This window comes from Sebastes umbrosus, chromosome 17 (genome assembly GCF_015220745.1).
Source record: "Sebastes umbrosus isolate fSebUmb1 chromosome 17, fSebUmb1.pri, whole genome shotgun sequence".
Lineage (NCBI taxonomy): Eukaryota > Metazoa > Chordata > Actinopteri > Perciformes > Sebastidae > Sebastes > Sebastes umbrosus.
The window spans coordinates 13,038,568-13,066,164 of NC_051285.1; the positions used below are offsets into that span (position 1 = coordinate 13,038,568).

Here is a 27,597-nt window from a genome sequence, read left to right on the forward strand (position 1 = left end):
GGGAAACTCTCACAAGATTGTTAAAGTTAGGCATCGACCTTGAATGGTTTTTAGCCGTCACCAAGATGGTGACGGCTAAAAACCAAGATGGCGACAGCCAAAATGCTGAACTCGAGGCTTCAAAACAACAGTCCATTAACCAATGGGTGACGTCACAGTGACTACGTCCACTTCTATACAGTCTGAATATTTTAAAAGGTACATTTTTTTTTTTCATCTTATCACCTTTAAAAATTGGCACCATCGCTAAATGTGACTTCACAAATGGTCGATAAAATACAGAAACAGCACTGATTACAATACAGCAGCCCCATTTTCTTAACAGCACCACAAACTACCTTCTGTCAAGCTGAATTAACATTCCTGTCTCAATAGAAAACCAAACACAATGAGCTTCATCAACGTTATACTGAAGGGGATACTGTATTGTTGAGTGTCTTTGTTAATTTGTTCACCCACCCGGTCATAAGTGCTCATTGTCAGATACGAGTTAAAGAAGGAAGTAACAGAACCGATTATCATATTCATAAGGCTTTGGATGGCAGCTTCTAAGAGGCATTTCCGTGCATCATCTACACAGGAGGTGTTCACCTTCAGCCATATAAGAATCCTCTCAACCCTTTTTCACATGCACAAGGACGGCGAAAAGAGCTGAATCTGATGATGACGAAGGATTACCAACAATGTGGTATGTTGATGATGTGACGCGAGTGTGTTGAGTGTGTGTGTGTGTGTGGCTCTCAATGGCCTGTCTGTTAACATAAGGCAGCAAAAAGCCGGTCCCCTCTGACACTAATGTATTCATTGAGACAAAATCAGTTCATTCACTTCAGACACACAGATGCACTCCTATACAAGCACAGATATATACACACACACACGTTTCAGGCCCTCCTGCGGACAACAGGTCCACACACACACAAACATCTGCTTATACCTCTACATACATTACTTATACGTATTTAGCATCACAGATTCAAGACAAACAACCAGCAATAGACTCAAAGACTCACCAAGACTGGGACTCAGTAGATTGCAACTCGTAATTAGTTGGAAATCAGATACACTTTCCCGAATTCTAAGCACATCAATAATCTTGGATCGCCTTTTAAACAAATGCAAATTAGATGTTTATGTGAAAAACGCACTCGTGTGTGCTCAGTAAATCCAATCCTGCAGGCCAAATTCTGATCTTCACCATCATCTGAATGCTATTAACTCCACTATGAGATGAGATCATGGGCAATCTGCTGCACTGAAGTCTGCAGAACAAGTGTCGAATTCACCGCACGCTGTTGTATGTTTAATGTATGTTTTTAAATGTGGACCCCAGGGAGACTAGCTGTGCTTCAGGGCAGATAATAAGGATCCTATATTAAACTAAACTGGAATTTTATTTTACTTTCTACACAGAAGAATGGTGCTGTTGCTGCCTTAACATACAAAACAATCCCTTCCTACGTGGAATTCAAAGAAAGAGCCCTCTGTTTAACATCAAACGTAAAAACTTTCCAACCTCCAAAGCTCTGGACTCATACGGACTACGATACCGATAAAGGGCCAGTGTGCTTCAACAGAAGTGCTTGTTGGATGGTTGAACAGCGTCTGAAATCCTCTCGCTGTTCACCTTTCTGACGCCTGAATTGTGGGGTAGCTGCTTCCGACAATTTCTGTAACTTTCCAAAACCGAAAAATATGACAATCAAGTCCACTTCACGCGGGGTTGGACAGGTGTGCAGAGTTGAGAAAAGTAGGCAGGGAACTTGAACTTCTCTATTTTGATTCTATACTATTTCTGTCTTTTTTCTTGTGAACAACAGAGTGCAACACTATGAAAGTATTCCAGGAGACTGTCTGAAGATGTGTGCCGTTATCCCCATATTTAAACAATTATTGCATCTCACCTAGGGCTGTCCCCAACCAAAGACATGCTTAGTCGACCAACACTTGTGTTTACCAGAGATCAATAGTTAATCGTTATTAATCGCAAATTAATAGCACATTTTTTATCTGTTCAAAATGTACCTTAAAGGGAAGTTGGTCAAGTATTTAATACTCTTATCAACATGGGAGTTGGCAAATATGCTTGCTTTATGCAAATGTATGTATATTTTTATTAGTGAAAATCAATTAACTACACAAAACAATGACAAATATTGTCCAGAAACCCTCACAGGTACTGCATTTAGTATAAAAAAATATGCTCAAATCATAACATGGCAAACTGCAGCCCAACAGGCAACAACAGCTGTCAGTGTGCTGACTTGACTATGACTTGCCCCAAACTGCATGTGATTATCTTAAAGTGGGCATGTCTGTAAAAGGGAGACTCGTGGGTACCCATAGAACCCATTTTCATTCACATCTTGAGGTCAGAGGTCAAGAGACCCCATTGAAAATGGCCATGACAGTTTTTCTTCACCAAAATTTAGTGTAACTTTGGAGCGTTATTTAGCCTACTTCATGAGCTAGTATGACATGGTTGGTATGGTTGGATTCCTTAGGTTTTATAGTTTCGTATGATGCCAGTATCTTCACTTTAACTTTAACTGCAAGTTGCGTTCATGTGTTAAAGAAATTAGTGGCGTTAAAACAAATTTGCATTAACTTTGAAAGACCTAGTTTATAGCTTTTTAAATGTATTTATATTAAATACTTTATCTGCTTTATACCTCTTTAAACTGTGTCTTTTAACATGAATTTCTCTTTTGGTGATGAATAAAGTCTCATCTCTTGAGTCATCAATAATAGAGAGGGAAACCATTTCTATGAAAATATTGATTACAATAACAATGTCAGAAAGTGTAGTCCAACACCTCCAGATAAAGAACGCTAAATTAAGTCTGAAAATCAGGAGAAGCAGCAAAGAAATCACCAACTGTGTATCATTCAGCTTGCGCAGTTTAATATTTATACTTGATTGCAGAAAAACTTGAGCGCGCTGTGCTTGTTAAGTCTAAAAGTTGATAGGATATCATCTCTGCTCTGCACCAAAATAATTCAAACTTGAGTTTATATGCTAAGAGAACAAGCAGCAAACTTTAAAATATGATCCTGAGCAGGTTCGCTGTGTCCTTATGAAAAATGACAAAGCACAAATTTTGTAACTTCATTAATCTTGTTAAGCTCTGACGTTTCATTACATTATTCTATTTTTATAAAAAACACAGGGGTAGATGTCTGATCTTTTCTGTCTTGTGTTGCACTCAGAAGTCTGTGGGAAAGAACTGAGGCCGAGGTAGACAGACGCACTGAACAAGTGAATCACAGACATTCTGTTCTCTGCTCGTCTTTTTGAATCAGAAGCTTTGAGACAAAAACAGTAAACTTTGACTAACACCCACTGAAAATGAAATGTGAATCCATTGATAAGTCCTGTGTAGAATATGTATCTGCTCAGACCTCATTATCTCTACTTGGTGGCATACTGAGAATTATCAATTTATTTGACATTGTTCGTGTTGATCAACTCTTGCCCCTTTTTCTATAACACTACAAAAAACATGACACTTCATGAAAAGGTGCAGGGAAATAACAGATGTGACTTTGCAACTGTATGTGTAATTGTGTTGGTCTTGACATCAATTCCTAAATATGTCCTCAACACCTGTTTCGCACACTTCTGCTCCTCACCGTTGATGTGTGAATAACAGCTGAGGTTTTTCCACATGAACTGTTGCATTTCTATTTATCACTGTTAATTTAATTAGACAACTACAACACATCATAGATTTTTCACGGTTATAGCTGTAGATTTAGCTGGGCTGGAGTTAAACTTCGCTGAACTAATACTAAACTACTTCTGTAATGCAACTGTCTCGCACTCTCTGCCTCAAATACTGGCATGCACTGTAAAATACAGACTTTAATGACAAGTGCTTATTGTGCATCATGACAAAGTTCCCAAACTTTTCACACCATGTACCAAACCAAATTTCCCAAGTACCTCTTCCCACTGCAGATACCAACAATATAACAATGAAAGAGTCATCTCGCCTATATACAACTTTTACTGTTCCTCTGATCTATGACGGTAAATCCTATACTGATGTAGCCTGGTAACGTCTTTTCATTTTCTTGCTATAAGCGGCGCCGCTCGGCGGCTCAACTGCAGACACACGACTCTTCTTCAGCGTTGAAAGGTACGTCTGACTCTGAACTGTCCTGGGCAGCATTAACACTTGCCTCTCGGCTGTTTTTGCAACACATTCTCACTCTAAACACGTCAAATAGCGCTGTTTGGTCCGTGCTCCTTGGCTGGTCATGGTTGATGTTAACTTCACCGATTAGCGACTCACGTCACTACAAGACTGACGATACCAACCAGTCATGCGACTATACTAACTCAACGTTATGTTTAGTTTCACATGGGACACGAACAGTGGTCTCCTGGTTGAAAGTCTTGTGTTAGTTTGACCCACCTACACATCTCACTCCCACCCTCAGCACACTCTCACGCTATAAATAGTACACACTTGCTCCAACCGTCGATTAATGCCGCCGGTCGGTTTACATTGGAGTTAGTTGAAAGCTGGTTCGTCAAATACTGTTGCTAAAGGGTGCCTCCGTGTGTCTGTTTCCGTTGCTGAGGGGCGCGGCCAGACTTTTTAGCCGTTTCAAAAGTCTGAAATGTCTGAATTCAACTGCGTTTAGCTAATGTTACTAGTTCATGCTATGTCAGACGTCATGTTCACCCACAATTTATTCCCAAAATACTTTAATGATTAACAATAATTACAATTTTTTTTACATCGTTGTAATGTGATGCTCTTATGTAAGGAATAATGTACAGTGAGCGGGTCATTGTTGTGGAATAAACTCTGACAGAGCTATGCAGGTCTTGCATGAAGGGGTTTATTTCACAAGAATGACCCGCTAACTGTACATTATCCCGCTTATTACACGGCTACTTCTACTAAGAAATCAATAATCTGACGCAAAAACGGTCCTCCAGAGTCCGAGATCAGAACTGCGTCCATAACAACAGCCTATTATACATAGCAACGGTCTGCTATAAAGAAATAACAGACCATAGAACGCCGTTATTGACCAATTAGAATCGAGTATTCAACAAATCATCAATATGTATTGTTTGTTCTGACCAACACTTCTTTTTGCAGCCTCCAGCGTCTGCTAGTGTGGCTTTGAGCTTTTTCTTGTTCAATGGTAAGTAGCAGTGGTTTGCTGACATTTACTGTAAACAGACAGTCAAGAGTATTTCATGTCATGAGTTTTGAGATTCCTCCTCACTGCAACAAATATCACCGTACAGAAAATGTGCCTTTGTGTGTATAAAGACTTAATGATAATACTTTCCAAAGTTTAACTCCTCATCGCAAAGGTTTCACATTATTTTCCAGACTATGAGGAACGGTTTATGAACTTTGCGTAGCGTTCCTCGTAGGATTTCTTGAGGTCAGGACACAGACCGTTCAGAGCTCATTCTACATCTCAATCATTCCACTCAGACTCTCGGTATGTGCCCCCAGTAGCAAATTAGCCTCTGAATAATTGAGCTAATTAGGCTAAGACAGACAATAGCTAAATGCTAATTAGTGCCTAATTAAGAGAAATGAATCCACAGCTGTATTTGTTTTCTGCTTGTGCACTGGCTACATAACAACTCCCTTGTCACTGTGATACTAATTGAAATGATTTTGGATTCATGTTGTGTGACTGACAGTGCGTTGTGATTATACTGCGCATCTTGTTTTGTGGCTATACATGCGTGAGACCGCAGTTCAGCCGAAGATAATAACTGACGACGAGTCTGCTTGTTACAAATTCACGGATGGCAGGCCGCCCATTAATTAAAACGACGCACCTCAATGGATCATGCTCCAACACCATAAAACAGTGAATGTTCAGTTCGTCTTTGTAGTGTTCATTGTGAAGATTTGATCAACTCCTTTATGCTCTTCACTATTTGGAAAGAATCCCTTCCACCTCTGCCTGCAACTAGCTCATTCTAAAGGTTGCTGCACATCAGTAAATACTTTGTGCCATTCAAAATACTAAATCTGCAAACACTGCAAGCTTTGCCTTCTCATCATGTTGTAGCCATCTTCCTTTATTCATCACTGGAAGACTTTTTTATCTGCCAAAAACAGAATCTTGTGCAGTTGACATACATTAAAAGGTGCTATTGATAACATTGATAACATTCAGCCACTAGATGTCACAACTTGTTAGAAGTGGGAACCAAACGTCAGATATCTTCCACAGAAATAAACAAAACATTCATTTAATATGAAACCAGAAGCCATTGGTACCAACCATGTCATACTAGTTTGTCACGAAGGAGGCTAAATAACGCTCCAAACCTCAACTAAATTTTGGCGAGAAAAAACTGGCATGACCATTTTCAAAGGGGTCCCTTCACCTCTGACCTCAAGATATGTGAATGAAAATGGGTTCTATGGGTACCCACAAGTCTCCCCTTTACAGACATGCCCACTTTATGATAATCACATGCAGTTTTGTGTTGTTAATTGATTTCCAATAATAAATATATACATACATTTGCATAAAGCAAGCATATTTGCCCACTTCCAAGTTGACAAGAGTATTAAATACTTGACAAATCTCCCTTTAAGGTAGAATCTGAACAGATAAAAATGTGTGATTAATTTGGGATTAAATATTTTAATCGATTGACAGCCCTTATTTGAAATTATTTGTCTGCATAAAAATGTTATCAATAAGACATTTATGTGCTGTAATTTTTAATTATAATGGCATAACTGAAATGTGGCAACTGTCATATTAAAGAAGCTGCTTTAACGCACGCACGCACGCACGCACGCACGCACGCACGCACGCACGCACGCACACAGAGAGCTTAGGTCTATATACTGTAGCTGGTCCAACTTTTGGGTTTGATTGTGAAATTGACCCTAAATGAGACCATTTACTGTTTTTACAACAATGCCACTTGTTTGCATCCCCTGGCCTATTTTTCCAGAACCATTATTAGCGGACTGCTGGTGTATTTGTTCAGAACAGCGATAAGACAGCTGTTCCTGACAGACATGCTGTACCCAATCAGAGTCGAGTATTCCTGCAAGGCAGAGATCATTGAAAAAATGTCTCTCAGCTTGCAGGACAATGATGAGCACCATTGTACGTTATTACATTCTGCTCTTTTATTCCTGGGAAACTAAATTGCATTGCATTGTATCACATTCTATTGTGCTCCTGTTTATAGCTACTTACGTTGTACGTCTCCAGCTTGACTCGGTTTCGAAAGATGTGAGTTGTGAAGTTGGTTTTCTGAAAGACTTCATCGAACGCAGCCTCGTCCTTAGGAGCACGCACACACACACACACACACACACAAAACAAGGTAAATACAAAGTCAGGGCCAGTGCTTTACAGGAAGTAGTCTGTTAGACCTCCTGGAAAAATTGTAAAGGCAATTGTGTGTGTGTGTCTCACTGTTTCTCTGAGCTGTCCCAGTGTTTCTGCGCTGTGACCCAACAGGACTTCAGCTGTCTCCTGGAAGCATGTCACCCACTGGTTATCCCCGTAGTCTGCTAAATTGGCCTGAGAGTCAGACAGACGGATGATGATGATGATGATGAGAGGGGCGAGAGATTATTCATGTGTGTACGTTTGAGTGATCACAGAAGCTACAATATTCCTCAAAGTCAGCGGCACTGCATGTGTGACAAACAAGCATTAATGATGTGCACTGTATTCACTTACACTGAGCATGAATCTGTATTTGAAGTTGGGGAACTCTTTGTTACACTTTTCGCAGCGGTACAGTCCGTTCTGTTGGTCGATGACCTTCTTGTTGCAGTCTGCGGACGGACAGGCCTGGTACAGACAATTCTCCTTACGAATGAACACCACCGTCGCCACGCAGCTGAAATAGTCCGCCTAAGAAGAGAGAACAAAAATGGGAGAGGAAGAAATCTAATTATAAGGATAGAGCGGCGAGATCAATAAAAACTACCAAATTACATCAATTTAAATGTCTACGAGGCTGCAGTTAATTTGCAGGTGCTGCCTCCTTTACACAATATTGTGCTGAGGAGAAATCTAACCTGCAAATCAAGAGGCATATTGGAGAAATTTACCAAAAGCAGATGAACCCTAAACGCTATCATTTAATTCTAGAAAATGTTTGTGCTGCAATCTGTGCAGTATATTTTATTCTACACTTATATGTAGCGAAACCCAGTTGGAGATTGTGAAGGTGACTGTCTGGTCAAATGCCATCTTAAAAGGGATAGTTTGTGTGTTTTGAAGTGGGGTTGCTGGCTCTCTGCTGTCACAGATTTCGGTCTAACACCATAGTAAGACATATTTTAGCCACCTAAAAGAAAAGGCTCACCTAAAAAAATTGATATCCATTTACGTGTACACTATATTTACAATATTTTCTGATGGGGAACTGAATTGAAAGTGAAACGTATCCATACTGTTTTTGTCAATCGGGTCTGGTGGCTTTGAATAGAGCATAGATAAGTTTCAGCTCAGTTCCCCGTCGCAGAGGAGAAGGAAAAGGCTGTCTGACGACAAGATAAAGCGGTGAAAATATTCTAAATATAGCGTATTCTTAAACGGATGTTGATTTTTTTAGGTGGGCCTTTCTTTTAGGTGGCTAAAATACATTCTACGTATTGGCTAAATACGTCCTCTTCCACAGCAGTACATTGCTTTGCTTCCGTGCGGTAACTCCTGTCTGCTTCTCCGACTGTCATCTACTATAGGTAACACACTGCCTTTGGATAAGTACCTCATACAACCCCACTTCAAAACACCAGAACTATCCCTTTAACCGAATCCTGACTAGACATATTTCGAGAACATTGCATTAACTTTATCACTTTGGCAACTGTAACTGCAACAGTGAAATTGCTCCCGCTAGTGCTTGGAGAAAGACAATGGCAGTATGATTCACCAGCTAATTAACATTGGCCCTCAAATGTATAATTCAAGTCACTAAAAATGTGGTTAATTGACGGAATACAGGACAACTGCCTCAGGAGGAAGGAATATATGAAGAGTCAGTGTACCAGCGTTATGGATCATCTAGTTTCCCTGTTTAACTGGCAGCTTTCTCCTTTGATTATGTTGGCGGTTGTTTGTAGTACTGGCAGATCTTAAAAACATGAAGATAACTGTAGCTGTCCTTGTGACTTCCTTATCATCGCTTTGTTTCATTAAAATTTAAAAAATCTGATTATTTTTTTGGAGTCTGGAGACTTGAGTAAAACTGTGTTACCAAGACGTTTTCAGTTGCTTTGTCAATGTGAAAAAAAATAAAAAAAAATAATAATAATTGCATGGAGAATTCAAGCCTCCACCAATGTACAGACATAAAACAGCTTCTCATGTCAGGCTGTATGTGTGAGGCCACGTGACTTATATACTATAAATTATGCAGCCAAATGCACATGTGACTATTCCACTCATGCACCAGATAATTATGGCCCTCTTAGCTTGAAAATTCTTCTTAGTAGATGTATGAAGACACATCCCCTTTACTGTTCACCTTAAAACAATCAGTCATTTTTCACTGAGCACGTCTGCCTGGCACATTTTCTTTTAACTTATTTTCCTATATATATATATATATATATATATAAAAAGAAAAAAAAATTCATTATGTCCCAGTTTAGGTATCATCTTTGTATCATATTGAGGCTGGATCATCAAAAAAAATAAATTCACACATTAACAGGATATAAACGGGTGTTATTTTACAGACTTTTCATGTTTATGTGTGCCAGGAGAACAAGTCTGAGCATCACAAAAGCTGTTGCTAAGCTTTTCAAAAGCACAAATCTTAAAAAAAGGTGTACAATGAATGGACATGAACAAGACACCTCATCAAAGCGTTTGTTATGTAGGAGGCTGCATCTCGCTAAATGAACAAGACGCCAGGTGGCTCGGGCTGCAAGAACACAATGAGTAATCAACTTGTCCACAGTACAAGAGTCAAAATCACAAAAACAGTGGTCGGGTACGATGACCAATTTGAGAACACGCAATGCTTCAAACTCTTTGCTTGCATACAACAGCAGACTAGCTCAGAGGGGGGCTCTCCTGCCCACCATAAACTAAAACACATTTATAGTGAGCATGGCATGGCATGCATGGTAACAACTAGGGGTGGGTGAAATAAATTGATACAGTATAGTATCGCAATATTGTATCGATACACGGACGTCAAGTATCGATCTTTTATTATATAAACTATTAACCTCTTAACAATCCGACTGACGGTATTCTGTTTTTCAGAGGTTGTAGCGGGCTCAGTCTTAAAGCTAGAGTGAAGATACTGGCATCATATGAAACTAGAAAAAACCTAAGGAATCAATTGGTACCAACCATGTCATGTTTGCTAAACAACGCTCCAAAGTCATGCTAGATTTTGGTGAGGAAAAACTGGCATGGCCATTTTCAAAGAGTAACTGTATAATTTGCTGTGGAAAAAAAGGTAATAAATCACAATATATCGCCATATAACTTATTTAGGGCTGTCAATCGATTAAAATAGTTAATCGCGATTAATCACACATTTTTATCTATTAAAAAATGTACCTTCAAGGGCGTTCAGCTTTTCGACACTCTCTTTTTCCATTTCTTACCAACATGGTATTTCTCCATGGAGATTTTTTCTTACCGTTTTGGGTGCAATGGTATCAATAACATTTGTCATTTTAGAATTGAAATTATCTACAAGCTCATTGACAGAGGTCCAGGGGAGGGTGGGTGACAAGTGACAAGCCAGTATGACATGGTTGGTACAAATGGATTCTTTCTGTTTTCTAGTTTCATATGATACCAGTATCTTCTCTAGCTTTAAATCTGAGCCCGCTACAACCTCAGAAAGATCGATTGCATTTAAGAAATTAGAGGCGTTTAAATGAATTTGCATTAACTTCTTGTTAACTTTCACAGCCCTCATTATTATCGCAATACTCAGCATATCTAAAAATGCTTAAAATTGCAATAAGATCGTATCGTGACTTAAGTATAGTGATCGTCGGGCCTCTGGTGATTCCCACCCCTAGCAACAACTGTACGATCCTTGTTCATTCATTCATGACCATCATGTAGCTTCAGGTGATGGGTAGTACTGTGAACAAGATGATGCTACCACCAGTACAGAAAGTGTGCAGGATTGGTTCATGACAATGCTGTGATATCATTCCCATTAAACAGCTCTGTGATAAAGTCAAACAAAGAAACATCAGAAAGAAACATCATCAAACCTTTGGTTGGATGCTCTGTTCTTATCCAAATGGTATCAGTATACTTTTGGCATTTTCTTGTATAATCATTATTGGTATTTTTAAATCATAACTTTGCAGCACAGAGCAGATGTCATGAAACCAAAGCCCGTCAAACTGAAGAGACGAAGAGGAGCAAAAGAGCTCCTTCTAGTGCAGGCTAGACATCCTTCAACAGTTTTAATAATGCGAGTTAATAAGCTGCTTAGGGTGAAAAAGAGAAACATTAAATAAAATAAAAATAAACTCAGATCAAACTTGGCATCGTCAGTAAAACTGGTGCCAACAAGTCAGTCCAGCTGGTAGATGCACGCTGTTTACACATCTCTATTTGACTTCCAAACAATCTTGGAACAGTTTAAAAAGAGAGCAGAGGGAGTTTGAGAGCTCTATGCATAATAGATGCAAGATGAGACGGCTCTCTCTCTCCCTCTCTAATACATAAATTGTGCTAATGTACACACACACACACACACACACCAGCACACACACACACGACTAACACGCAGGTTACATGCAAAAACCCAAACTTACACGTTTGTTATACAGATACAATGAGCTAAACTTCACTCAGTTATGAATTTAAATTTGAAGTGTACACAGTCAAATAGAATCAAATTAAAATGCAGCGATGTTGCGGTAATTCAAACAGATATTAGCACCTAAAGCGGCAGAACTCACACTGTGTAAAATCAACAGCTAAAAAGGAAAGAAATGCTAATTCTGGGGGAAAAAGATGCTGTTCTCTCATCCTGTGGAGAAGCACGGCATTCGATTTCCATAAATATAAATAAAGAGAATGCACACAGCAGATGAACTGTGTCTCAAATGGGAAGAGGCACACACACACACACATACACACACACACACACGTGTATACGCCTGCATGCGAACACACACATATGGATGTAAACAAGCACAAAGCGGTAAATATGATATACGTGCGCGTGTGAGAAAAAGCCTTTTTTTCCTAGCTTCACCAGAGGGTATTTCTTCTACCAGGAGAGCAGGCCTTGAACAAGATGTTGGAATTACAGCCAGCATTTAAAATGCATTCTAAACAACAACTACAAGCAAGAGCTGGGCCAGACTCATTACTAATGTTGGCCTAAATGAGTCTATCAAAGACTCTCTCTAGGACGCCGGCCAAATTCACACACACCGACTGAGCAATGCTGCCTTCGTTATACAACCCACACTTTCTGTGAAGTGTTCAGTAGGAGCATTGAATGTGAAAAGGCCATTGTGTTCCCTGCATCCCTTGTGAGATGCTTGATGTTGTCCTGTGTCCCCGCGACCTCTACAGATACTGTCAGTCAGACTTAGAGCTCTCTGACACTTTCTCCCCGCTAGCTAGCACTGACTCATAATCTGTCCACCCATCCATCTACTCAGTACCCATGCCACACAGCAAGAACCCCTCCGAAACACTTACTAAGAAGGTTTTTTTTTTTTTTTTAATTAGGAGAATTTTTCCCGTTAGCAACAGCCGTCTCCCCCTCAAACCTCCTCAACACTCCACTCCCATGTTTCCGCCTGCATGCCTGCCTCATCACATTTTGCAGACTTGGGCAGATTGGAGCGCTCGCAGGCTGAAGAGGTGGGAAGGCGATGGGTGGGGAAGGTGGTGAGAGGGTGGACGTGGCAGGAAGAAGAGAGAGAAAAGAACAGGACGCTTTCTTTTTGGGGGGCTTGTTGAAGGCTCGTGATGCTGGCAGATGCTATGTGAGGATAGAGGTCAGCGGGATCTGGACCACGGCACCTCCATCACAACTCTAAATGAATCCCCCCTGCATTTGTCATCATCTCTGCCCTTCTTCTTCTACTGTGTCTTTTCCGTCTCCCTCTGTATTCCAGTGTGTACACAGACGCCTTGGGGCAAAGTCTCAACCTTAAGCACACTGAGGAGAACCTAGACGAGCAGCATGACTAACGCTGCGCACCAAAAAAAAACGCTCACAGACACACAAGAAAATGTGTGCGCAGACTTACCTAAAGATTCACACACAAACACACACACACACACCTAACAAGCTGAAAATAGTTTTCATTCTTATCACACCAAATCCCTGTGTCACCTTCTGGCACCTAAATGCAATTAAAATTTGTATGTGGAAGGGCAACCAAGTGAAAATCTACTCCACATAATTGACATGGCTGCACATGCCAACTTTAATGCTTGTCCCAAAACCCCACACACAAACACACACGTCGCTACATTAATTAGAAATGGCTTGTTCACACACACACACACACACACACACACACACACACAGTCACAGTCATACAAATACATAGAGGCAAACAGGTAGAATGTCAAATTAGATTCCCTCAAAGTACAGCTAATGATTTGCAGCCTCCGAGTGTGTGATAGACAACCTCCTTAAAGCCGTTCAATTACAGAAACAGTTGGGGGTACACAGGGCAGAAACAGAAAAGAGGTGAAGACAAAGAGAATAATTGAAAAAACTCAGAGCTTGAATTATTTACACATTCTCACCTTTCAACTCTTTTTCCGGCGTCTGCCAGTTAATCATCCCTATTTGTATCCTTTTCTAAATAACCCTTCTCTCTCTTAGTCACCGCACTCTTCACTCCGTTTTAACTTTTTTTAGTCCCGCGGCCTTGTTCCCTTCCATCCATGAAGTGTAAGTGCCTGGATCTCCTTCCCCCGTCTCTCACACTCTCCCACGTTCTCCGTCCTCGCTACTTCCCTTCTGGTAATGTTATGCCCTATAGGCTTCCTCAAACTCCGACGCATAATTAGAAATTTTCATTAGAAACGACATTGATCTTGAAGCTGCCCGTAAGTGGCTTCTAATTAAACGTGAGGGATGAGGGAGACCAGTCGGAGATAAACCTAATTAATTAGATGGAAAGTTTATGAGTGGCACACACCACTTACATTCACTCTACTTTTAGTCGAAAGCGTCGCATAATTCTGTGCGATGACACTTCTTAAAATGGCACAAGGTTCAATTTGAGAGTTCTCACACGCTCCTCCAGCAGCGTACGGCGGTTCAACCCGTACTGCTAATATGCGAGCGTCACTATCTCCCTCCCACAGCTAAAACAAGAGAACCATGACTCTAATCCGTGAAGTCAAAGAAAGGCACAGCCTAGAGCTGCTCTATTTACAATGAATGGAAGACTGACTGTGGATTTGTGTTTGGCTAAACGCTTACATTCAAATGAGACTGACTAAATCCATGTCTGTTCACAGAAATCTTCTCTGGTTTTAAATAAGAGGCCATCAGTGTAATCTCTATATGGCAAAACAAACACCATTCAACTGTTACGTGTTATGACCCTGTAATGTTTTAGTAGCAGGGGTTCTGATTTCCTACACTTTTCCAAAATGCCTGAGTTCGAGCAAGTGAAATATGTCAAGAAAAATGTGAGAGTCACGCTCTTGACGAAAGTCCGTCAACATGATGGATTTGTTCCTGTGTGACTGCAAAACTTTGACGCAAAGGAGTAAAGCTGGAACTCTTTGATTCTCGGGGATTGACAACAAAACCCAGTGTTTACTGTGCTTGTCTTACAACACTGAACGATTTTCTGCTATCAAACTGTAGCAATGCTGATGTTACATCATCTGTAGGGGTTTCTTTCATTCGTTTTCAAACAGTAGCCAGTGAGGGAAGGATTTTCTGACTCACACATCAATCTGTTTTCATAAAGAACCGCCTCAGAGATCCAACTAAAACTGCAACGCATATAACAAGATTTATTTTTTTGCTGTCCTACTGTAGATCCCCTGTTCTGAGGCTCAAATGCGAGCGAGTAAACCAATCTAAAAAGTTACGCATCCATATAAAAAAAAAAAAGCTAAATAGTCAGTGTCACAGTTGTTTATGGTTTTCATTATGGTTCTTACTTTCTGGCTTTTTATTGTTGACTGCACTGAATCATTCAAGTGCCTAAATCAATCTACAACCAAAGCCAAAGAAACAGAAATACTGTAAGTCCAACACATTCAGTGAAATGAAGACATTAACCCGTTATAGTTTATGTCTTCATTGCCTGCAATTTCCACCACTGACTTAGTCTTAAAGTTACTTTTTTATAAGGTCATTCATAGTGTATGAATGATGTATGAATTTCAAATCCATTAATACAAATTACATCTGACTTGTGTACAGTTTTAGCCATGGATCAATTAGGCCATTAACATAAAATATATCTGCAATTATTTTCAAGCAAAACCAAGAAAATAATCATCAGATCAATAATAAAAATAACTCATTAGTTGGAGCTAGGGCTGCAACTAACGATTATTTTTACTGTTGATTAATCTGTCAATTATTTTCTCGATGAATCGATCAGTTGTTTGGTCTATAAAATGTCAGAAAATGGTGAAAAGTATTGATCAGTGTTTCCCAAAGCCCAAGATGACGTCCTCAAATGTCTTGTTTTGTCCTCAACTCAAAGATATTCAGTTTACTGTCATAGAAGAGTAAAGAAACCAGGAAATATTCACATTTAAGAAGCTGGAATCAGAGAATTTAGACTTTTTTTCATAAAAATAGCGACTCAATCCGATTAATCGATTATCAGAATAGTTGCAGATTAACTTAATAGTTGATAACTAATCGATTAATCGTTGCAGATCTAGCTGGAGCCTAATTTCATTGTGAGGCCAGTCATCCATGACAATACAGCATCTGATATCAACAGGGTCTGGGAAATAAAAGTACATTAACAAGATCTGTTTTATGGTAGATTTCTCTTTAACAGGTCAATGTTGTCTAGCCACAAAAGTAATTTTGGTTTCATCTGGTCAAGGTTTTTGATTTCTATCTGTTGTAATTTGGGTGAACTAACCCTTTAAATGTCAGCATGTTTAATATTTCTTTATTTTGACTGCTACGTGGTTGTATGAGGCTTTATGTATGTATGTATGTATGTATGTATGTATGTATGTATGTATGTTTGTATGTTTGTATGCATGTATGCATGCATGTATGTATGTATGCATGTATGCATGTATGTATGTATGTATGTATGTATGTATGTATGTATGCATGCATGCACTGCACCTTCTCTCCGTGTCCCAAGTGTTCCTTCTTAACTTCGCTCAGTGTTTTCCAGTTCACCTTTGCTCCGCTGCCCGCTGACCTTGTCTCTGTCAGGGACTGGCTGTCGATCGCATAGCCTCCCTGGTCGTACCTATAGTGTGGACATTAAAAGACACGGCACGTATGTGCAAATTAATGTGTGCGCAAACAATCTTTGCAAACCAAAAACAAACACATATACATGTGAAATAAGACTTGCATTATTTAGAGGGTAAGGGAGACAGAAAGAAAAAAGAAAGGAGGATTTGTTGAATCAAATGAAGAGCACAGAGCGTGTTTGAGAACGTGATCCCTAGATATTGAGGTGATTAAACTACACAAGATATACACCATCGATAAAAGTAGGCTGTGAACATGTCCAGCAGTGCATCCATCTCTTTGCGAAAAAGGAGGTGTGAAAGCAAGTGTGTTTGTTTACATGTATGAAGGTGTGTTACATTAACAGACTTTGATTTTTCCTGTGAAGGAGATACTTCACTGTATCTGCTATTATCTAAATAAACCGCCTTCAGCCATGACTGAATTACTCCCTAAATCTGAAACTGATTTACAGCTGCTGCATCTGTGTCGTTCAATCTATCATGGACAGATGCATTCATACTTCAATAAGCTTTTTATATTTACATATATTTCTGTCCATAAGCATCTTTGCTGAAAGAAAAACAACGGTTGTCTGTCTCTCTTTTTGTGTGCCAACTCCATGTATTAATTCATCTATCTTTTTAATATTCCCTTTAAAATCTTAATGCATCAGCGTGACTCCTGCTCCGTATTCTAGCCGAGCAGAGCAATCTAATCAAGGCATCATCCAAATTCATCAGTTTCTTTCAATTATGCAAGCAAGCCCGGTCAAAACAATCCCACAAAGCACCACATCGCCACAGGAAGTAGAGTCAGACAGATGCTCTTTGTCTTTGTAAAGCGCAGACCTACATGTTAAAAAGGAGTGGAAAACACAGTCTGCTTCCTTGAATAACATTCATTGTCATTCCTTCACCGCTGTCAGCATGTAAACTGGAGAGAGGACCAAACGGCAGCAGAGATGAGGGGGGAAAAGTCAGGGATTAGAGAAGGATGAAAGGAGGGAGGGGCGCTGTTTTTTTTTTTTTTTTAAAGCTATTTAGCCCTTTGAATGTCAGGATGCGATGGTGTATTGACCAAGATTAAAGCTGGAGCAATGGAGCCTGTCCCTCTACTCTCTCCCTCGCTAACATAACTGCAATAACTAATGCAACACACACATAAAAACGGCTATTGCTCATGGACCAGTTAGTCAAATGTATAAACCAGACATTAACAACTGAAAGAGTGAACAGAATAATGCCCACAGGTACCAACACACCTTTATTTACTGTATTCACACTTTGAAGTTGAGAGTGCACTGTTTGACGCAGTTTCCTGCCTAAGAATAGCTTTCAGTGTAACACACAAGCAATCACATGCACACTGAAGCACTGATATGTACACACACACACACACAAAATACGCATTTATATTTCAGCGGTGGCCAGACTTGGGAACAGCCTTAATGAGTGAATGAGTCATAATTTAAAATCCCTCCACAGGAACTGCTAATAAGAATCCAGTTTGATGCGGCTCACCGTGTCCCCATCTTTCTGTGCACGTATACAGTAGCAGTTTCAGAGCTGCAATCCAGAAATATCCGAGTTCTGTTATTCCCTCCATCCAATCCTGTCTACATCCTGTCTAGAATCCTGCTGGGATTGAGGAGGCACATGCCACCAGTCTTATGGCACGTGATCACCAGGGCTTTGGACTTAGGTTTGTTCATCGTGTATGTGTGCATGTGTGAACCTTGTGTTTATTATACTATATACTTTACGTATATAACAGGGCAGTCAATCGATTAAAATATTTAATTGCGAATAATTGCATGGTTATCTGTAGTTAGTCACGATTTATCGCAATTGTTCTAAATGTACCTTAAAGGGAGATTTGTTAAGTATTTAATATTCTTATCAACATGGGAGGGGGCAAATATGCTTGCTTTATGCAAATGTATGTATATATTTATAATGGGAAATCAATTAACAACAAAAAACAATGACAAATAGTGTCCAGAAACCCTCACAGGTTTATTTAGCATAAAAGATATGCTCAAATCATAACATGACAAACTGCAGCCCAACAGGCAACAACAGCTGTCAGTGTGCTGACTTGACTATGACTTGCCCCAAACTGCATGTGATTATCATAAAGTGGGCATGTCTGTAAAGGGGAGACTCGTGGGTACCCATAGAACCCATTTTCATTCACATATCTTGAGGTCAGAGGTCAAGGGACCGCTTTGAAAATGGCTATGATAGTTTTTCCTCGCCAAAATCTAGTGTAAGTTTGGAGCGTTATTTAACCTCCTTCACGACAAGCTAGTATGACATGGTTGGTGCCAATGGATTCCTTAGTTTTTCTAGTTTCATATGATGCCAGTATCTTCTAGCTTTAAAATTGAGTCTGCTACAACCTCAAAAGGTTGTGTTAATTTGTTAAAGAAATTATTTTTTAACAACAGCCGTAATATACTGTATAAGCATTCCATCAACAAGAGGATACAATCTCTTTATTTGTAGAGTGATTTATGCGTCTGTTTACACATACGGTGTCTTGTGTGGTGCTTGTGATAAAGTGACTGGATGTACACTGTACATACCAGCATGTGTGAACAACTCTGTATGTGTGAGTGTAGGTGTATGCGTGCACACCAGTTTGACTCACCATGCCCGCAGACTAAAGGCCTCCGGTATGTCTGGGTTGACCATGACTGTTGAACTGAACAAAGCAGAGAGAGAAACGCCCCCAAAATCAGACAAGCGAGCGCCTTTGACGGCGACCACAGGCTCTCCAGAGGCGTCAAACTTCTCGGCCTGGAGAAAAGAACAAACTGTGTCAAAGACGGTAATTGAGGAGGGAAAGATTGAAGAACAAGAGACGTCAAAAGCAGCTGTGTTATTGTCTCGTATGTGTTCAGACTGTTTCTGCAGCTTGCAGAGACCGGAAAGTAATATGTGGTGTAGTTTGCTTTTATAATTGGACAACCTACAAGTTAATTTGAAAGTCATTTTTGGATTTTGGCAAAGAGGAGGGATTAGCTCTTGCAGATTGAATGAGCTTAGAGAATAATACCGCCATTTCATGCACATTCGAGAGTTATTTAGCCTTCCGTCTCAAATCAGGGACTCTGGTCCAAAACACTCCTGAAGGTCACGAGAATGATTTGACCGATCCAAATTTTACAGCCCAGAAAACCCCAATCAAAATGGCTCCGTATGCAAGAGCACACACGGAGATATGTTACGCACATAGATTGATGGGCACCTTCATAAACACACGATTAATTACAGCCCTGCTCGACATGTTTTTATGTTAAACCGCAAATCCATCCCTGGATGCAGACAGAGAGCAAGCAGAGAGAGAGAGAGAGATTATAGTTATTACCTCCTCTCCCCACAGTGTGACTGTCACCACTTTGCCAGTTGTGTCTATTAGGTTGAGGGCCCTCTTGGAGACTTCTTTGCTGGTCTTAGTGGTGATACGGGATACATCATCCGCACTCTTGCACACTCCAATCACATCTACAGGCAGAGAGAGAGAGTCATTTTACATATCTATCTATAGATAGCTCATGAATGCAGATAGAAAAATATACTTACAATGAAATAAGAAAGAGGAATCAATAGTATGTTATGTGAAGAGAGCCTGTCTCCACATGGTTTAAAGTGTAAACATGCTCCCTGGGTAAACTCTGCGTAATATGAAGTGGTATCACATCATAAGCAGTAAAGACCCAACACAGCGGAGGGTTGACACCCCTCTGATATTGCCAAGTCACAGCAGACTGACACAAATGTCATAACAGGCTGGCTAACACCCAGGCCCACACTCCAAATCACAACAAACACACTCATTCCTCATTCATGTTTCCTGTCATGCTCAAGGCCTAAAAACTTCATTCAGGATTACTGCAGTGAAGAGCAGTCACTGCTGAGCTCTAGGAAGGTGAAGAAGAGCCTGGCACACCATGACTAATATTAAAAACTAAATCAGAACAAGTCAAATTAATTTATGAAGGGCTTATGTACGGCAAATGGGATTGCCACAAGGTTACTGAAAACAAAGAAAATAAAAGATTCAATCAAGAAATTGTGTAAAAAGACGAGATTACATATGACATGGGGTTAGATAGCCTGTGTGTACACTTGTAATTCTGATTTAACCTTTAGTCTATAAAATGTAAAAATGGTCATGACTTAAAAATACCTCTTTTTTTCTGAATAGTCTTACAAACCATTTCCATTCATATGAAGCAAATTTAATAAGCTGTAAGCAGCAGAGGTTTGTCATTTTACTTGATGAATAACTTAAAGTTGCCCTCCGGAGTTTTCTTGTAAACAAACAAAGTTGTGTTTACATTCAGTGTTACTCTCCAAAACGCACCGTGTATATCATTAGAACCTGATAAATCTGTTGAATGCTTTTCCTAATTAATAAAACATTTGCAAAGTGATTTTTTAATATTGCATTGTTTACATTAATGTTTTCAAGATTGCAGTCTTCTTCTTCCTTGTCTTTGTTGCCACATTGCTAAGTTTCTATGCCGACAACTGTTCAACAGTGGAATAGCGTGAAACAGGCGCCAGAGTTGTGTGTGTGTACGGTCCAATCAAAACAAAGACCCACTTGTAAAAACCTAGCTCCATAGCACTACTGGTGGTCACAAACTCCACAGGGCCCCTTTAAAAGGGACTGTATGTAAGTTTTTCTACGTATAAACATTTTGTAATAATTTCTTATTGCCAAGGTGTGAACAGGTTGTAACCTCAGTAGGGCTGTTAATCGATTAAAATATATATATTTGTCAAGTATTTAATACTCTTATCAACATGGGAGTTGGCAAATATTCTTGCTTTATGCAAATGTATGTATATATTTACTATTGGAAATCAATTAACAACACAAAACAATGACAAATATTGTCCAGAAACCTTCACAGGTACTGCATTTAGCATAAATAATATGCTCAAATCATAACATGGCAAAGTCAAGCCCAACACGCAACAACAGCTGTCAGTGTGTCAATGTGCTGACTTAACTATGACTTGCCCCAAACTGCATGTGATTATCATAAAGTGGGCATGTCTGTAAAGGGGAGACTCGTGGGTACCCATAGAACCCATTTTCATTCACATTTCTTGAGGTCAGAGGTCAAGGACCCCTTTGAAAATGGCCATTGCAGTCTTTCCATAAAAACATTTAGCGTAAATTTGGAGCGTTGTTTAGCCACCTTCCTGACAAGCTGGTATGGCATGGTTGGTACCAATAGATTCCTTAGGTTTTTGTAGTTTCACACAATAGCAATATATTCACTGTAGCTTCTCTCCAACAGATGTGACATCATGCGCGCTTGCGAGTGCCTTTACTCTCTACGGGGCTAACAGTGTGTAACGATAGCTAACGTTCAGGTAAAAATGGAGTTCGCTAACGACCAGCCTCCACCACAACTCAGAGTCCAACACAAACTCCATGGAAGCACAAAAAAAAACAAAGTTATATCTAGTGAAGCCTGTCTTGCAAAACAGGAATGTGACCGACGTCGGGGGAAACTAGGATCAACATCGGCCGGGCCTCCGATTCACGGAGGGACCATCGTTTGGTTTTGGAAATCAAAACGGATCCCGGGCTGGCAAAATTCCTATCAGACAGGTAAGATAACATTACTGCCAAGCATGTGAAATATATAGTGATATTGTGGTTTAGCTGGCTAATGTTGCTAATGTTAATCAACATGATGCCAGGCAATCACGTTCAGTCTCCTCACTGTTTTGACCAATACTCGCTCGCGTCTACGTAGTGCGAGCACAAGCGCGAGAAAACAGGACGCTGACTGTCGTTGACTTAACGTCCACAGGTGTCACTGTTAACAAGCATTTTCTGATTCTTACATAGAGCCCCTTTAAATGGCTTGACAATGATCACATTTGTGTTACTTCATTTTCTGTCCATTGTCTCATGCTGTCAGAACTAGCGCCCATGCGTTAAAAAATAAAATGACTGGACTGAATTATAATATAGATTTTGTAAACCAGTCATTCTCTGAGCTTCATCCTCCCGCCTGCTTCTTCTGCTAACCTTTCTCTAAACTCTCCCTCTCCCTCCTCCTCCCCCGTTCCTCTCTTGCTCTCTGTCTGTGCTCTTTCAGCCCTCCTTAATTCCATTATGATTGAGACGATGTCATCCACCTCTGAACTCCATTATCACCACAGGAACAGGCTGACAGTTCTCATTACCATGTTATAATCCCCTATTTAACAAAGGAGCAAGGAGAGCGGTAGTGGAGAGAGAGTGAATGTAGAGACAACAGATGACACACAGGACATGCAACGCTGCACCTCTGCGACCAAACACACTCCTCCAGGTATCTGCATCTCGGTGTTTCTGTGTTTCTGTGCTGGCGTGCATTGCTCTTAGTTTACACGAATGTAATCATGCAATATTACTGCTCTGAATGTAATCCTACATGAATCTTCCACTCGGTAGGTTACAGTATGTTGTTTGCACTTATTTTAGACCATTAATTTATTCCCTAATATGGCGTGTCCAACACTTAAAGGGTAACTTCTGTATATTTTAACTTGTGCCTTATTTTCTCATGTTTTGTGTCTAACTGACTAATAGGAACAACAGTTTCTGAAATTGGTCCACTATTGAGAGAGAGCGCTGAAGACGGCAGCTACTCACAGGCTGCAATATGGTGCTATTGGGGCAAGCTTGCACCGTCATTTACGTCCACTAAAAGTGTTTGTTTTGCTATGACAGGCTCCGATTGTTATTATAAGTGTCTGACATGGAAAAAGTCTCGCTCAAGGAAAAGTCTCGTTGTGAAATCTCGTTGTGAAATTCTCTCCGACAGCGAGTTGACACACACACACCGCTATTTTTTTTAATAAAAATCAAAAATTGTATGCATTCAATGTTGTGTCAATTTTTCTCTGTGGTATCCAAAATGGTTTGGCATATCGACAATCTGAGAAACAATCTGAGCCTGTCAGCAGCAAAAACGAGCACTTTTAGTGGACTTAACGTTAAATTGATGGTGCTCACTTGCCCTCACAGCTCGTTTTGCGGCTGCTGGTTACACAGTTATACTCAACACTGGACCAATTTCAAAAATGTTGTCCCCATTAGTCACTGATCCAAGTTGAAAAATACCAAAATTACCATTTATAAGGATGAATAGCCCTTCTTGTGCTGCCATCCAGCCGTCTGCTGACCGTATGCAGTACAGCACTGCACTATTGTACAATGCAAAATCACATCTGGATGCGTAATCAAAAGAACAAACTGTGCTGATGGGTGTGGTGAGAAAAGCATCAGAATAGTTTAAATTCCACTGTAGCTAATCTACTTCCTCCCCTTTTAAATCCTGTAAAGTACACGGTCACTTTGTCTTGAAAAGACGTTGCTTTTTTGATACAGACTGAAATGTGATTGAACGATTATTTATTCTGTGGTCAGATAGTTCCTGATTTAAATCAAAATGTGTGCCAATTTTATCTTGTTAAGTTTAAGTTCTTGCATTTAGACATGATTTAACATTTAACAACTTTAGCCTCTAAATGAAACAACAGGTTTTGTAGAAAAAGAGAAAAAATAAGCTCTCCAAAAAATATTGTTTTGGTGTCTGTGCCATAACTTAGGTACTGAATTGACACTAGTATCAGAAACTTTTAAATAATGCCCATCCCTACTCATAAGTAACAAAAACAACTGATTAATGTGAGTCTAAAAAGTTAACCAAACTACTGAAGGAGTCAAAAACTGTAACTTATGTCTTCATCCTCATTGCCATCACTGTCATACCTGAGCATCATCTCACTAATAATATTGAGCGGACTGACAAAAGCGCACTGTTGAATCACTAATTTCAACCCCAATCTACACTTGGACCATCCCAATTTACCTGTCACAGAGATAAGACATTCCTGTCAGGCACAGAGGGCAGGCAATGCAACTAACCTTCACAAAAACAGTGGAATGAGCGTTATCCGCTTTTTATCGCTCCTCTTTACCATATGCCCGAATTAACCTTCCCTCTGACCCTGTCATAATGCGTTCTTCCAGGACACCTGGTATGTAACTGACTGGCACATGCTCGTCTATTAGCTCAGTTTTTTTTTTACCATCTATATCTATAAGTTGTAATTGCCTGGGTTGACGGAGCAGTTAGAGAGATGATCCAGCTGATAACCCGAATGTTCTAACCAGCACACCTTTTGGTTTCTCAATAGAGTGGTGCAGGGATGACGTATTTTTGTAGGCCAACCAGGAAGTTAGCATCGCTCTGGTTCCCTCGACAAAAAAGCCAATGAGATTTTTCCATTGGGTTTTGGTTTATTGCAGAAAATAAACTCTGTGGCAAACAAACATTTATGATACCTACACGTTTTGATCAGCAAGATAATCTCCACAAATGAACACCACTTTTACGATTTTTAAGTGTAAATGCAATCGCCTGAAGTAAAAAGCTAACGTCAGGCTATAAACAAACTACACCACGATCGCATGACTTCACATCGCCACCACTAAGCTAAAGGCAGACTTGTGTTCAGCATGATGACGTTTAGTAGTCTAATTTAGGCACTTGTTGGCAACCGCCTTTTTTTAATACACGTAGAAGCTTTAGAGTTCAAGAGTGTGATATTTACCGATGTATTTTATGTTGTAGAATAAACGTTAACATCTCTTAAGCTTATGTTAACCACAGACCTTATTTCAGGCTTCCAACTAAAAACCCATTAAAAAAAAAAACATTGACTTCCAGACGAGGGAAACAGAAGTGCTAAAATGGTAACTAATTTCCAGGTTTTAGAACTCATGCAAGAACAAGTACAAGTCATGTACAGATAGTCTGACTCTCTCCAAAAGGGAGCACACTGAATGAAATATATAGCCAAGACAAGCTTAATGCAAAGTTAATATTCTGTTCACCTTATTATCATCATCATCACGGCTGTCCAATTTACTGAGAGATTGTTTTAGATCTTTTTATTAGCATATTTTGGGATTAAACTTGTACAGTTCAGTAGTGGTAAGAAAATTCTCACTCCGACAGCTGCCTCAGGGTCGAGTGTATTCCTCTGTAGCATAAAACAGTTTAACATCACCTACCGTAGGCTATAATATTCTCTCGCCTAATATCTCCATGACTGTCACATGATGAGAGCCTTTCATATTAGTCATGGACCGGTTTGCTTTAGAAAGACATTTAACTTCACGTCAAACCGTTCTCTCTTTATTTCTGTCACAGTGCTGCACAGCTCTGATGAGAGGTCGGTGACAGCTGTACTAATTAATATTTTCTAACAGTTCCGGGTCCTCTAACTCCACCACTGACACTGCTGAACTTATCACCATCTGCTGATTTCTGAAAGCAGGACCTGAAGCTCCACAGTGTGAAATTCTTCTTCTCTACTCTTTGGTAACATTTTTGTGAATGAAACTTACCCACAAACTAATGTTAACAGGCAGCCTTATATGGCATATTTAGGGGTGTTGATTATGTAAATGCACAAATCTCCCGTATGCGTACGTTCTCATGAACAGCTGGCATCCATCAGGCTGAAACAAGCGATTTACGACAAGTTTGTCCAGTTAAGAGAGATTTAGTGGATCTGATTTGGAACACTCGTACAAGCAAACATCAGAAGAAAGTAAGCCATCCTCTTCACATCAGTGGGCAACTTCGGGGTCTGAAAAGTGAAGTCAATGCTGAAGTGCCTTAAACTTGCATTATTTCTAACAGCCAGCAGGGGGCGACTCCTCTGGTTGCAAAAAGAAGTCTGATTGTATAGAAGTCTATGAGAAAATGACCCTACTTCTCACTTGATTTATTACCTCAGTAAACATTGTAAACATGAGTTTATGGTCTCGTCGCTAGTTTCAAGTCTTCTTCAATACAGCATGATGTTCATTTAGTAAATTATGGTCCCATTTAGAGTCAAATAGACCATAAAGAAGGGGATGCTTTTGGGTGTAGCTACATTGTGATTGACAGGTCGCTTCCACAGTGTTGTCCATTCTGGGAGTTGTCAATGTTTTCGTCTTACAACTTTAACCCTTTCACAGTGTGTCTTCAGTTCATGAAAGTTAATTATAACCTTTTGGTTGCATAAAAATATCTTATTCAGTGTTCGATAACTTAGCTCCACCCTCTCATGTCACTTCTGATTGCAACAAACCAACATGGTGAACTCAAAGCTTCAAAACGGCAGTCCACAAACCAATAGGTGACTTCACGCTGGCTATGTCCACTTCTTATATAGCCTACGATTCAAACAGATATCAACTTGAACCTTTTCTTCTCCTGACTGGACTAACGCACGACTAGCTGGGCTGTTGATGGTCTTTGCTTCTGATTTTTAAAAACAGATGTACAGTACATGGCAGTAACTCAGGATTGTGGTAAAATCTCTCCTTAACTATGCACAAAACTCAATATCTGAATGAATATGTAGAAAAAGAAAATGCCACAATGTTGCTGGATCATACTTCATTTTCTATATTTAACAGTTTTGTTTCAGTGCTTTTGCTTCAAAGTTTGAAGAGGGAGTGAGTCATCATCTGAGCCCTCACCACAGATTGCTGATTGGGCTCGACAATACCTATCTTAATCAGGTGATTAGCAATGTTTGCGGGCCTTGATTGCAAAAAAAAATGAGCTTGTGAGAAAAAGAAGACAAAACTCGAACATACAAGTCTCCTGCCTTCGCCTCTTTACCTCAACTGTCCTTGGCACTGAAGCTCCAACTGCTCACTCACTGTTAAGTTGTTCTTTTATCGGTTAAATGGTAGAAATGAACAAATAAATTGTCAATGATGAAATTCTTCTCTTACCAATGATGGCGTCCTTGTCTCTGTTCTCCAGCTCCGCAATGGGCACAAAGTCACAGTGCATAGCGGGAATGTCCTGACTGTCATCACATGGCACAATGGATGAATGAGCGTGGAGTGTCATCTCGTAGTCGTTCTTCAGTGTGGTGTACTGTTTGTTGGCCACCTTCAGCGTAGCCTTGGTGATATAGTACACCTACAGAGAATGGGCGAGCAAGGTGAGCTGGCATTATGAAATTACATCTAATCAGACTGTGAATTCCTGTGAATATGAAGCAACTATGACCGATCGAATTGAGCGTCCACTTTATTGATCCTGAAAAGGAAATTATTATTATACTACAGCTTCTGTTCCACCAAAA

General features: G+C 39.9%; 1 protein-coding gene across 1 annotated transcript in view; it reads right to left on the bottom strand.

Annotated features, from left to right (window-relative positions):
- The window catches only part of LOC119475716 (replication protein A 70 kDa DNA-binding subunit-like), a 49,181-nt gene that overhangs the window by 3,714 nt on the left and 17,870 nt on the right, over positions 1-27,597 (bottom strand). Inside the window, exons 10-16 of the mRNA XM_037748669.1 lie at positions 27,239-27,431; positions 19,784-19,920; positions 19,064-19,212; positions 16,292-16,421; positions 7,708-7,884; positions 7,438-7,545; positions 7,216-7,302 (exon numbers count right to left, since the gene is read on the bottom strand). Coding sequence (XP_037604597.1) covers positions 7,216-7,302; positions 7,438-7,545; positions 7,708-7,884; positions 16,292-16,421; positions 19,064-19,212; positions 19,784-19,920; positions 27,239-27,431 — 981 coding nt within the window. The remainder of the gene's footprint in view (positions 1-7,215; positions 7,303-7,437; positions 7,546-7,707; positions 7,885-16,291; positions 16,422-19,063; positions 19,213-19,783; positions 19,921-27,238; positions 27,432-27,597) is intronic.